Source organism: Hirundo rustica, chromosome 10 (genome assembly GCF_015227805.2).
Source record: "Hirundo rustica isolate bHirRus1 chromosome 10, bHirRus1.pri.v3, whole genome shotgun sequence".
NCBI classification, from domain to species: Eukaryota; Metazoa; Chordata; class Aves; order Passeriformes; family Hirundinidae; genus Hirundo; species Hirundo rustica.
This window is the reverse complement of record NC_053459.1, coordinates 15,039,969-15,053,075: the sequence shown is the minus strand read 5'-3', so window position 1 is coordinate 15,053,075 and position 13,107 is coordinate 15,039,969. Positions and strand designations below refer to the sequence as shown.

The 13,107-nt window shown below is 48.5% G+C and overlaps 1 protein-coding gene across 2 annotated transcripts in view; it reads right to left on the bottom strand.

The window, feature by feature from the left end:
* P3H2 (prolyl 3-hydroxylase 2) overlaps positions 1 to 13,107 on the bottom strand; it is a 98,703-nt gene that overhangs the window by 59,143 nt on the left and 26,453 nt on the right. Inside the window, exon 3 of one of the 2 annotated variants that reach the window (XM_040074630.2) lies at positions 4,534 to 5,843. In XM_040074630.2, the coding sequence (XP_039930564.1) occupies positions 4,534 to 4,704 (171 nt within the window). In that variant the 5' untranslated portion in view covers positions 4,705 to 5,843. Of the gene's footprint in view, positions 1 to 3,327; positions 3,799 to 4,533; positions 5,844 to 13,107 lie in introns of those variants that run through there. The other variant, XM_040074629.2, reaches the window with a different exon arrangement.

Genomic DNA, 13,107 nt, shown 5'->3' with positions numbered 1-13,107 from the left:
ACAGAAACCTCTAGCTGAATCCACAAGCTGTCCCATTCCTGCAGTGCACCACAGCCTCCCCTCACATCATGCCAGAGTCACCAGAAACACTCAGATCACATCTGTGAAATAGTAAAGTGGTCTTCAGAAGACCACTGCTGCTGTTTCAGAAAAGTACGGATAAATTAGGAAATGACAGGATGATGGGGATGATCAGGCAGAGGCTGATAGAATGTTTTTATAGAGGGATAGCACTGGTATTTCACCTACACACATCATCACCTCCCTGCCCCCTTACAGTGCTCTCTGTAGGAATATCTTGAGCATTTGCTCAGAAGCAGGGGCAATGCAGCCCAGTGCAGTTGCTGCTATCATCCAGTTTAAAAGTCCCAAAAAAGCAAAACAAAGGAGCAATAAAGTCCCAAACTTCCAAATCTAGCACCAGTTTTCCACCAATTCACTGCACAGTCCCATTCACATCATCACAACTGAGCCAGGCTGTGCTGGTGCTTGCCCTGCAGCGAGAGACCAGAGGCAGGGGGAAACCCCAGCCTGTTCCCAGGGTACCAAAAGGCAGCAGGGAGCCCTGCCTGCTCTCAGGGCATCTGGATGGATCTGCTGCTCCCAAAACAGCAGAGGCACACGCAGTACTGGCCAACGTTTGGCTATGCATCTGTCCAGCAGGACTGAAAGCCTTTGCTTTTCCTACCCCACAGGAGTGTTGCAAGGATTAGTTCATGTATATTCAGCACCGTTTTTCAAAGAACTGCACAAGAGCCAAACCCTTCGATTTTTTTCATCTGTTCCTTGCTCTGTCACTCCCTCCTGATGGGATGTGTTTCTCCCCTCCTGAGAAACAAACAAGCACGAGGTCAGCAAGAGTGGGAGGTGGGAAGCACATTCCAGGCTGCTCCTCTTCTCTCAAACCACAAATGCCACCAAACCCTGCCATCATCCCAGTGCTCTGTACTAGTGCCCAGGATCTTGGCCTCATCATGCAGCCCAGGGAGGAGCTGGACAGGGTACACAGCAGGGTGTTGGACCTCATCTCATTTCCTCTTTGGTTTCAAGAAGCAAAACACGAGGGTGAAGCAAGGCAGGGGGGCTCTGCACAAGCCCCACTTTGCAGCCCCCCTTTGCAGACAAAAGGCTGAGCAGATGCTGCAGCCGAAGTCAACCGAGAGGGTGCGGAGCTGGTGCATCCCAACCCTCAGGGAACATGCCAAAGCCTTGGCACCCAGCCTTGGCATGAGGGGTTGCTTCACATCCAAGTGTATGATATTAGACCTCGTGTTTGCTGCAAGTGCAGGCAAATCCCGTGTGGGGTATTTTCTCCTGTGCACAGACTTGTTGAGCCAGAGCAAAAGGGCAATCCCGGGAGCAGAGCTCAGGTACAGGAAGCAGCCAGGTGAGGATGTGGACAAATCACTGCAGGGTGCTGTGAGGGACAAGGTTGGTCAGAGGGCTGCTCACAAAACATCAGAAAGGGTTAAAGGAAAAGGTATTAAAAACGCAAACAAGTCTAGTCAAAGAGTACCTTCCCCTGGCTCCAATGCCCAACACCTGGACAGCCATGCAGGTAACAAGAACATCCACTACTTCATCTGAGAGCAGTGAAATCGGTATTAGCATGAACACAAAATCACCAGATGTTCCAAAAGCAAACTAAGATGAGTCACAAATAAAATAAATTTTAAAGGGGCTGTTTTCAACACATTGCTTTGAAAAGCTTATAATGCCATTTTTCATGAGGAAAATAACCTCAGTCTCAATAGAAGCATACATGCAAGAACAGCCCATACCCCGAAATTTTCTGGGGCTTTATATATCATTTTTACTGAAGTGGGAGACAAAAACCCTATTACTTAATTTAGCGGAAAGTTCTTCAGTGAGTTTGACATCAGTAAGTCTGAAAAAGGCTTTGGAATCAGATTAAGAAATCACTTCATTTTTTAACATGGCAAATTTTGTGTCACTTCCCACAGATGCTGACACGACATAGAGTATATTTTATCGTAAGGACCATCAGCTGCCCTGGCATTGCACACAAGCCAAATAACAGTTCCAGTTCACCCCCAGGAATTCCTTCAGGAACTCTATGCATCACATGGCCACTAGAGTTTAAGCCAATGCAGTTCTAGTCCCTGACTTGTAAAACTGACATTATGGCAATGACAGAAAAGGAAGCATTAAAAAAAGCAATGCAGCAATGATTTTCCACTAGGTTTCAGAGCTGATGGTTTGCCTCCTTGATGCGTTGCTGTGTAAGCACTGCACCACAGCACCAGCACTGCCTAGGAAAGACGTTTTCTTCTCTACCTGGAAATGGATTTCAGCAGAATCACCCTCCCCGTGCTCTGCTATGCAGGTCTTCACCTTTTAAGTTGCCTATAGCAACTAAAAGGTTATGAATGTGCTCAAATAAAGCAGAAATCCACAGGGAGATGTTCCAGAAATGCTTTAAACATTCCACTTGGCACAAAACAAGATTCCCAGAGTTTCTATCCTTACTAGTCATGAACAGGAAAACTTACTACAGGTAGTTGGCTTGACAGAGCACAAGTCTTGAATGAATAAGAAAAATACCATTAACTATCACGGTGGGGGTTGGTGGGGAGGTTGTTTGGTTTAGTTTTATTTTTTTTTTCCTTTGGTTTTTCTTCTTCGTTTTGGCAAGGAAGTTCAAAGAGTAACACCATTTGTCCCAGGGAAGGCACCAGTTATAAGGCAGAAGTTACTGGGATAAGAGGATGATACTCAGGATGTCAGTGGCCGCTAAATACTGACTGCACACTGCTACTTTGAAGAAATACTACAAAGTATTTCACATCACATCAGGATATTGACCGTCAGGTCCCTGGAACTCAGGTTATGTACCTTCCAGCTTCACATACAGTGTCAGCTCCTGAAACATGGACTCATTTCAGCTTGTCTGAAAGGGAAACACCTCTGGCAGAGGGCATTGGGGTGTTACTGAGGGGTTTCTGGAGGTTTTTCTCTGCGAACTGAAGGCAGACAATTTTCAGCATTATACTGTGTTACACTGAAACAAAAACATCCTTTTCCCGAAGCAAATAGGAAAAAAAAAAACAAAACAAAACAAAAAACCACACAAAACCAGACAGGAAAAGCAAAGGTGAACTAAAGCTGGAGAGAATCTACACTGCCATCCAGGATTCTGTGCCTCGGGAACTGGCCATGACCACTGAGAACGTTGTGGGGGACCATACCCGGGCGGCTTGGGAGATGGCAGAGGGGGCACCCCTGGGATGTTCGCGAATATGGAAGCGCGGGTAACCCTTCGGAGAGGGAGGCTATGAGTGCCGGGCCGGGCCGGGCGGTGCCTACCTGGATGTACGCGCGCTGCAGGTAGCTGTAGGGCACCCTGCGCTGGAAGTCGGCGCGCACCTCCTCGGCGGCGCGGTGGCGGGACGCGGCGCCCAGGCGCGGCTCCTCGCAGCGCCGCACGCATTCTGCTCGCCGCAGCACCGAGCCCAAGAACGCCAGGTCCCCGCCGGGGCCCGGGCCCGGCGCCGCCAGCCGCACCCGCGCTCGGCACAGCCGCCGGCACCGCAGCCGCGCCGCCCGCAGCTCCCGCCGGCTGCGCAGCGCCCGCTCCAGGAGCCGCGCAGCGCCCGCGAAGTCCCCGCCGTAGTACGCCTCCACCCCGCTGGCGTACAGCGCGTCGAAGGGCTCCAGCGGGCCGCCCTCCGCCGCGCACCCGCCGCCCGCCGCCGGCAACACCAGCAGCGGCAGCAGCAGCAGCAGCGGCAGCGGCAGGGCCCCCCCGGGCCGGCTCCCGGCTGCCATGCCCGCCGCCCCGCCGGGACGCGCCGCGGGCAGCGCGCTCGGGGCGATGGGGATCGGCGGCGGGATGCGGGACGCGGGATGCGGGAGGGCCCGGGGCTCCGCGCCGCTCGGTCCGCCCGGCGGGCTCCGCGCGGCGGAACTCGGTGCGGTGAGGTCCGCGCAAGCGGCGCGGTGCGGCGGATCCCGGCGCGGTGCGGTGTCCGCGCCGTCCGGGCGCCGGCGATCCCTGCGGTGGATGTGGGTATAATGGGACGCGGGGGTGCGGGAGCGGGGCTCGGTGCGGCGGGCCGGGGCGCCGCGGGCTCCGGGGGCCGTGCGCGGGGCTCGGCTCCACGCACGCCCGGCCTGTGCCGCCTCCCGCGCCGCCGGCACCTCTTAAAGGGCCCCGCGCCGCCGGCCCGCCCCGCCCGCGCCGCCGGCCCGGCCCCGGCCCCGGCCCCCCCGCAGCCGGCCGGGGGCGCGGAGGGGCCGCGACTGCAGCCAGAGCCGCTCGGAGCATCCCCGCTCCCCTGCGGCCGCAGGGGTTTGTGAGTGACGTCGGGAAATGTAAATCGGCCCGGGGTGATGTCAGCGGAGGCAGCGGCAGCAGCCTTTCCCTCCCGCTTCTCCCCGCCGTGCTCCGCACCTCCTCCTGCCGCTCCGCATCCCCGCGCTTATTCAAAGGATGCTTGGTTTTGTCTCCATGCGAGGCTGCTGCTCGGAGCCGTTTTTCGCTGGGTTCTCCACCCAGCTCGCTTTTCTTACCCCGGCACCCTCTTGCCTTCGGGAATTCCGCGAATAAATAATCTGGGATGGGCACAGCGAGTGGCTGGAGAAGTTTTTCAGCGCCCAGCTGTGTGTTTGTCTCCATTCCTCCAAAATTTCTCTCTTCCAGTGTTGCAATGCCCTGCCAAAAATGTTAGGGGTTTTCTGCATGAATTTTAATGCTTTCTTGTGACGAGATACTTGGCAATGCAAACTGGTGACACATGAAAAAAAAAAAACTTAGTTGGCATTTTAAATAATCTCAGTGTTGAACACCTGTCACCAAGAAGTTTTTCATATTAACACAGTTAATTTGTCTGAAGTCATCTGTTCCTGAGTGAGGAGGAATGATCAGACCCGGGATTTAGCTAGGTGCTTTGCTGTAAGATGTTCTGGGCTCTGCTGCTCCAAAGTCTGTGTACAGTGCCATTCTTAGTAGGGTCTCTCACAAGGCATTGTGGCTTTATTTCTTTCAGATATTTCAGGAATATCTCTACAGATATTGCCTATCTTCTCGTAGACTAAAATAGCTGGAAATGGGAGATGCTTGAAATCCACTCTGTTCAGATTTTATTACTGCATCAAGCCAGATGTTCCTCACAGTCATGCCGTGCATCCCCCTCTGCTGCTCCAGTGACTTTGATCAAATCATGCCTTGTTTATGCTGCTGTGTCCAGGATCAGAAACAGGGCTCCACAGTCTCCCATCGGACAAGTGATCAGATTATGGAGTCAGTTTAAAACAGTTGCAAATAAAGGAAGTTTTTTTCCACATGACTGGAAATTACTAGAGTTCTTGGTGAAGATCTTTCCCAGCTGGCAAAGATTTCATAACAATTGTCCTTGTTGCTTTCTTACAAATTGGCACAAAGTGTTTTAAAGGTTTGGGTGTCCCTCCACCCTTCTGCCTGCCAGGTTGGCATGCTGGGGAGGGTATTCACAAGAGAACCCAGCGCCCTGAAGGGGTATCTGCAGTGGGAGGGGTATGTGCTGTAACCATTTGCCTGTGCAAAACAAAGGTCTCAGGTCCAGATAAAGCCGTTTGCAAAGAAAAGTTTATCAGCCCTCCTCTGGGAGCGGAGGCAACATTATGAGAGGGCTACTTAAACCTTCTCAAGGGTGCCACTGGTGGGTGCAGGAGTTTAGAGCTGAGGAGAGCTCTGCCCCAAATCACAAAATAAAATACTCGGCTCCCTGGGTACATTTTCCGAACGATACATCTCACATGATCTGTTTGCAGACATGCTGCACCTAATGCCACATTTCTTCCAAGTCAGAAACATCTCTGCGCTTGTAGTGGTAATTGAGGCCCTGTATAGGAAGGAATGCAGAAAGTACATGAGTGACTGGAGACAGAAGGAAGTCAAACAAAATATTTTATTTCACACTGCTGCATGTTCTAGTCCAGATTTTTTTTTTTTTTCATTAAAAGTCCTTTTTAAAACAGTGAAGAGAAAGTTCTTTGTTCTGACACCCTACAGCCCCATTCTGCTGCCCTTCTTGCAGGGTTTTGTCTGTAGGCACCCACTCACTTTAGGACCAGACTGCCACCACCCCACTTTTCAGTTTCTCTGCCTGAAGTCACACTTTCTTTGTTCACAAACATTTGGCTTTCCCTCACCTTGATGGTCTGTTGTTAGCTAATTGCAGCGAAGAGCTCCACAAGGGAAGGCTCTTAATCCAGTGTATCTCTCCCACATTCAGTGCAGTTGCTTGAACAAACACCTTTAGTTTTATGAGCCTGCTCACTGCCTAAGCAGCGACCAGATGAAAAGAAGTTTGCTGGTCCTTTTACTGAGAGCCTTGTTCTTGCAGAAGATTTGGATCATAACGTCCAGCAATGCTGCTGCTACAGCCCCAGCATCATAGACATGGTGGGCTTGCCTCTATGGAGCTGGAAAGGAACTGGGTTTGGAAGCTTTGCATATGTAAAGAGGTTTTACCCGGCACAGCAATTACTGGTTTAGGATGTTACAACTCTGAATCAGGCCCCAAGATGCCTGAGATATCCCTCATGCCTTTAATGAAAGAAATAATTCTAAACATGCAACAACTCAGCCCGTGTTCAGATGTTGATCCTGGCCCCTGTGCAGTTGTTTTGAAAAACCTTTTCCTACGTAAATAAGTTCATCTGAAGCTTTTTTTCCTTGAAAACTCTGATATGTGAGTCAAACCACTGTTGATTTGGCAACAAGGTAAGAGTAAAATTTAAAATGCCTTTCAAAATGGCTTTCCAAAGTGCACTTCAATCAGACCTCGGTTTCAAGCCCTGTTTCATTTGTAGACTTGCTTTCATATTTAAACCTGGACAAACTTTATAATTCCAAGTCAAACACAGGTGACCTCTTCAGCCACGTACCTTAGTGTGATAGAGAGCTTTGAATCAGATGGAAAAGTATAACGTACGCTTATTAAAGCGCTTTGGGTTTTGCCTCATGTACAAAAGTGCAAGTTAATTGAATATATCACATCTATTAGTTAAATACTTCATGATTTAGACCCAAATCTGTATCTGAATTCCATAGAATGCCTCCATCTACCCAACACTTTTTTTTTATTCAAGAAGGTGTGAGAGTGGTTGTGAATATCAGTAAACGTCAGAAAATAAATACCAAATAAAAAGCTGTGCGGCAATATTAATTGTGCACCTTACTTTGAGACTCTCCTTCTAGGAAAAATCCATTATCAGAGTTGTATAAAACTAGTCTGGGTTTGGGCAGATTGAAAGTATAAGTGACTAAGGAAGAATTTTTTCTGTAAATTATTAACCTTGGCATAGCAAGATGTAGCGCATTGCAACAGTGTTGGATGGAGAGAACACAAGGTGCCTGCTGGGGATGCCACTGCATCTGCTCCATGTTTTACCTGTTGTTTCTTTGCTGGTGTCTTACAAATCTGCTTCCCCACAGTTGTCTCACTGTGTGTTTCGGTCTTTCTCTGATGCGTTGCTCTGCATGGGTTGCTGATGACTTGAGACTGGCACAGGTGAACAGGTCTTTAATTTTTCTTCCTAAGCATTTGAACTTTTACTTCCTTCTAGCAATATTTCTGTTGGCTCAGGACCTGGGAGCAGCTATCTCTTTCTCCCAGACATCTGACCTGTGATCAAACACCAGCTGTTGTTATTTCATAAACTATCTCAAGAACCTGGAGTGTCCTCTGTCCTAGCAGCCCTCTATCCTGACATTTCTCCAACACATGTCCATCTCATGTCTTGCTGATGACAGGCTCGTTTTTTTTAATGACTTCCTCTTGACATTACCTCTGCAGAAGCACAAAGTGATTGCCAGCAAAGCTGTGCTCACAGCATTGCTCTAAGTGCGTGACCCGCTCTTGTATCCTCGCACAGACTGTTAAGGTCATCTCATATCCTCCTTCGCAGCATCCAGCAAAGTTGCCTTGGCACGGGCTTGTCCACTTCTCTCTCGCTGCACGCTATTATTAATACCAGCCTTGACAGCTCATTCTTTTCTTTGTCCTTGTCTGTTCTGTATCTCTGCTTCACTTCATGGGACTTACTGCACCTCTGCCTGTTTTGGACAGGGTTTTGTGTTCTAGAATTTGCCATTGCTTCTCTACTGCAGCACAAACCGAAACTAACTCCCCAAAGCCATCTCTGCAATCATCTCTCCATTGTGCCTCTTGGAGCTTGGGACACGTGTGCTTTAGTTTGCAAGTGCTTTGTGATACACAGAAACCCCTGTGCTGCATTTGTTATTAAAGCTTTAATACAAGAGCACAGACAAATACAACATAAGGTTTGCTGTTGGCACTCAGCAGAGAAATACAATCCTATAAATCACATAAGCAGAAGATCCTTGTGTCTTCCCATGTGTAGACAACAGTATAAACCTTATTGAATTCCAAGTGCCTTCACACTTTGCTTACTTGGAAACTTGGACTTGACTGCTGTTGTAAATTAAAAAACAATAAAAATAAAGTTCAAGAAGTATGAAATACAAATCCAAAGGCACACTGGTGTCTTGAAGAAGCTGGCTCCATTCTTATCACATTTGAGCTTGGATTTAAAATACTTCCAGAGCCTGTATTATTTGGGATGACAACAATTAATAACACTAAAGAATTATTATATTGTGCTCTACATGCCACTCTTCCTACACTGACAGACAGAAAGTTTAACATAACTAGATTTGCTGTTATGAACAGGAAGGCACCTATAAATGATATAAACTGGGAAAATTTAATCAGAGACTCATATGACACAGTTATTTTCAATGCATAGTCCGGAGTTAATGAGTCGTGTGAATGGTTTCATTGTGTAACTGTCTGAACTTTAGCTGTAAGCTGTGGCAGTTCCAGGGCGTGAACAGGGTCCAATTCATGACTGCTGTAATTGGACCGAAGTCGGTGACATTGCCAAAATGATGGGTCAAGTGCAGAGCGTGTGCTCGCACAGCCAGAGCCTGGCTGCAGCTCGAGGAGGTCACAGACATGGATGGATGGATGGGGCTGACACAGGCTGGCTGAGATGGCCTCCTTCAGTAGGGTTTGAGGGACACAGAATTCACGTAGGAGGGGCAGAGCCACAAGTGACACTTCTGTCTGACACACTGCAGCCCTCTGTGGTGGTGTGTGAAGGGAGAAGAAAGATGGGATGGCAGAGAGAGGCCACACAGAGCAAACCTCCTCTTCCGCCCAAAATGAGGTTGATGGAGATGTGTGTGCAGATGGGGTGGCCCAGGCTCCCACGCAGCTGGTGTGGATGTTTGCAGACTCACCACCTCTCCAGGGAAGAGCTTCCCATGGAAATCCAGCCCGTGAAAATCTTTAGGGCAAACATCTGGTGGATTTGATTCCCAGATTTCCTTGTGCTGGCAGCTCTGCTGCCTGCAGTGGGGCTGTTCATGCCAAAAGCGTGAGGACTGAGCTGCTATTGAGGGACGTGGAAGAATCAGAGTTTGTGAAAGTGAGATGTAGGCATCAAAGTGGGACAACTGGAAAATCCTCAGCAGCCTCTCAAAAGCTATCTGAAGCAGTTTGTGTTTTTTAGTGGAAATATTAAATAAACCCTCATTAAAATCAATATAGCTACCCTTAAATCCAGTGTGGCCATATATTTCCTCTGTATGACCTCATGTTTGTTTTTCATAAGCATTAACTTACAATCTGAGCACCTTGATGTTTGTCTGGTTGTCCAGCTCTTGTCTGGTTTCAAAATATCATTCAGGACTCTGAAAACATTTTAAAATAAGATTATGCATAAGCCATGGGGCAGCTGAGCCAGCTCAGGTAGATGCTGCATCCCATCCAAAATATAATCACAAACAGCAAGGTTTTATCCACAGACCTTTCTCCCTGCATTGCCCAGCAGTGAGAGACTGTGACCCCAAGAATAAATATTTGTCTTCCCCACAGAGCTCTCCACATGAGCCAGACCCCAACTTACTGAAGAAAGAAGGAAATGTCAGGCAGGGGAAAGAGGCCCATGAGGACGGCAACCCAACAAGAGACAATGGGGAGTTATTGCAGTGGGAAACACAACATCCTGTCTGTGAAATCAGAGGGGTGAAGAGAGCAGCAGTGGAAGCCCAAGAGGCAAAGTCCATTGAGGAAATGAAAAAAATAATTTGGCAATGATAGGACATGCTCAGCAGAGAGGAGCTCCCTGGTTAAACACCAGCAGTGATAACTGTGATCCATCCCCCACTGGGGACATCCCCCACCAGGACCACAGCAAATACCAGAGGCTCTCACCAACAGTGGCATGGCAGAGGCGTAGAGGGGACTCCTGTGTTGTCAGCCTTCCCCAGTTTTAACTTTATGATTCAGTGAAAAAGTGGGGGGCTGAGAGACTTATGAAAGACATTAAGCTGACTTCTTTCACAAGCACTGGGTTCCCTGTGGCTTCCCTTTCACAGTCCATCTTTCCTGTACTTTAATGCAGTTCTGACTGAGCTGCCCAAGAGGTGCAAATAACATCTATGCCCTATCAGCTGGAGCACAAGGGAAAACAGAAGAAATTACATGCATTGAAGTATAAATTTGACTAGCTTTTGATTGCCTTCAAGACCTGCCCTGGTTAAAAGTCACAAATCTTCATGAGGGTGAAGTGCTGTTGGGGCAGATCACAGACACACTGCATGCAGAGAGAGAGGCCCAGAGGTGATTAAAACTACACTCCAGAGCACATTTGGCTGAATTGTTTTTACTGCAAGGTGTTAGGTTTATATGGCCATAGTTTTCATCCTAGAGAATCCTAAAATGTTCTGCTAATGCTATACACATAAAACTCACTTCGCTACAGCTGCTAGGCAGACAGATTGCTGGCACAGTGCTTCCCACCCAGATGTGGGAAAGGAATAACCAACCCAGGACATCTCACCAAAATCCTGTCTTAAGGGAAATTAACTCCTGGGAAAGGAAGCAGAACTGGAATTATTAACATTTTGTGTAATACAGAGTCCTGTGGGGTGTCTTGGTCACTCTTTACAAATGTAATGCTGGAGTCAGAGTGCTGGAACTGTGTGGTCCTGGGGCGAATGAGAGAAAACACAAAGATGTCAGAGTTGTGCTGCCATGGATCATGCCCAGATTCCCCTGGTGGTGGGTCCATAACACCTACACTGCTGTGCTTGGCACCAGCTTGAGAACACACAACAGCAGGGCTACCTCCTTACCCCCCCAGTCCATGAGAAACCTCCTAACACTCGGTCAGCTGCAGCGGAAAGGAATAAGGCAACTGAGGTTCTGTGGCCAGCTCAGGTGTGCAGGATATTGCACCATCATTGCTCCTCTCATCCCATCCCTTGTACCTGTGTCAATAACTGGGGACAGCTGGATGCTGCACAGATACTCTGTGGGCTGTTCCTGCTGGAGAAAGGGCTGGAATGGGTGAATGGAGGAAGGAGACTTGGAAGGAGTGGATTAATGTCATTATTTGTTGAACTACTGCAGGCCAGTGGAAAACATTCCGTTTGGAAAAGATTCTGCCAATCCAAGCAATGACACGTTCCCTCATTCTCCCTCTTTCCTTCTCTTCCCCCATGGATAATCTTTAGGCTTCATTAAAGCTGAAGTAAACCTGGACAAACTCTCCTGCAGCAGCAAACTTACTCTGGTTTCACAGTGGTGTAAATTACAGAAAGATCTGATATGGGAACCATGAGGTATGGTGGAGCGGTGCTGTGAGGTTACAGAGTGACTCCAGTTTTCTCAAGAACAACACTGTGAGATCAGTATCTGCCTCAAGCTCCCCTGTGCCACCCTCTCCTACCCTTCCAAGGGGTGCCAAGCTCCAGGGCAAACAACAGCACAGCAGCCAGTGCTGGAGGCACAGAGGGTGACTGTAACATGAGCTGTGGGACATATGGCAAGAGCAACAAATCCAGATGGTGATGATGAAGTGGAGAGGAGCAAATACCCCATCTCATTGAAGTGTTCCCCATAATTATAGAAACTGCAGAATAGAAAGACTCTTGAAGAATGGGAAGGGAAATGGCCTCTGTGTTCCCTGTGGTGCAGCACTCTGTGAAAGCTGATGTTTCTCTGATTAGTGGCTGTTTCTCTGAGGGGAGCAGGAGAAGGCTGTGGAGGGAGCAGATTCCCAGCATACCACATGCCCTGGACCCAAGCAGGGAAGCAATCAGCCTGAAATCACCCAGGACAGAGGAGCCAGCTCTCCTGACTGTCGTTGGTGTCCCCTCTTGCTGGCTCAGGCATGGAAGGTGAGCACCCCAGCAGAGAGGGTGTCACCGGCACAGCCTGTTCAGTATGGCTTCAGCAGCTTCTCTGGGACCTTTTTTTTGGCTGAGGATGGACTGGGGGGAGGGAACAGATTTCAGCCTTACTGTAATCACTAAAAATAGACCCTAGTGTGCATTTGCTCCCTCTCTCCTACATTGCATTACCTCTGGGACTTGTCCAAAAAAAGATTCTGGAGGGTAGCCAAGAGGAGATGATGTCTAAACACAGTAGCAAGGACTCAGTTTTCTTTAATTTTCTGGTTTCTGTTTCAGCATTTAGTGGAAAATAAGTAAGGCACAGACAGTGCTGCTTTTGTATCAGCTCCTCGCATTGAAGGTCTCAGCTGTTAGAAATTAGACTGTGGTTACTTCTTTGACCCCTGTCATTTCTGCAGGGAGCAGTGATCTGGTCTCACAAGCATCCCCCTGGCCAAGCCTTCAGGACTAGGAGTGAAATTTGCTCTGTATGCCAGGTCAAGGGTGGTTTTTGAAATATATATCCAGAGGAGGATAGCTAAAAGCTTCAGCAACCTTTTGCTGCATTAATCCATCATACTTTGACAAGCTGATGGCTCAAATGAGCTGGATCCTTTCTGGAAGGAGAAAATCTTCATGAAAAGTGGGATTTTAATGGCAAAAGAGATATGTGAAAGCTTTAACCTTAATACCACAGTGTGTTTCCATTTCAGGAGTTTCTGACCTTTATTTGTCAGGAAAGATTGCTGTGAACCTGGCTTTGCTGTGGGCCAGATTGTATATTTATTTCTTTAAACATCCTCCATTGTTGTAAGCCAGGAGGGTCACTCAGAGCAGCAGCTGCTGAAGAGGCTGGCGGGTGCCCCAAAACAAAGGTCACCAAAGCACTCCCAAAG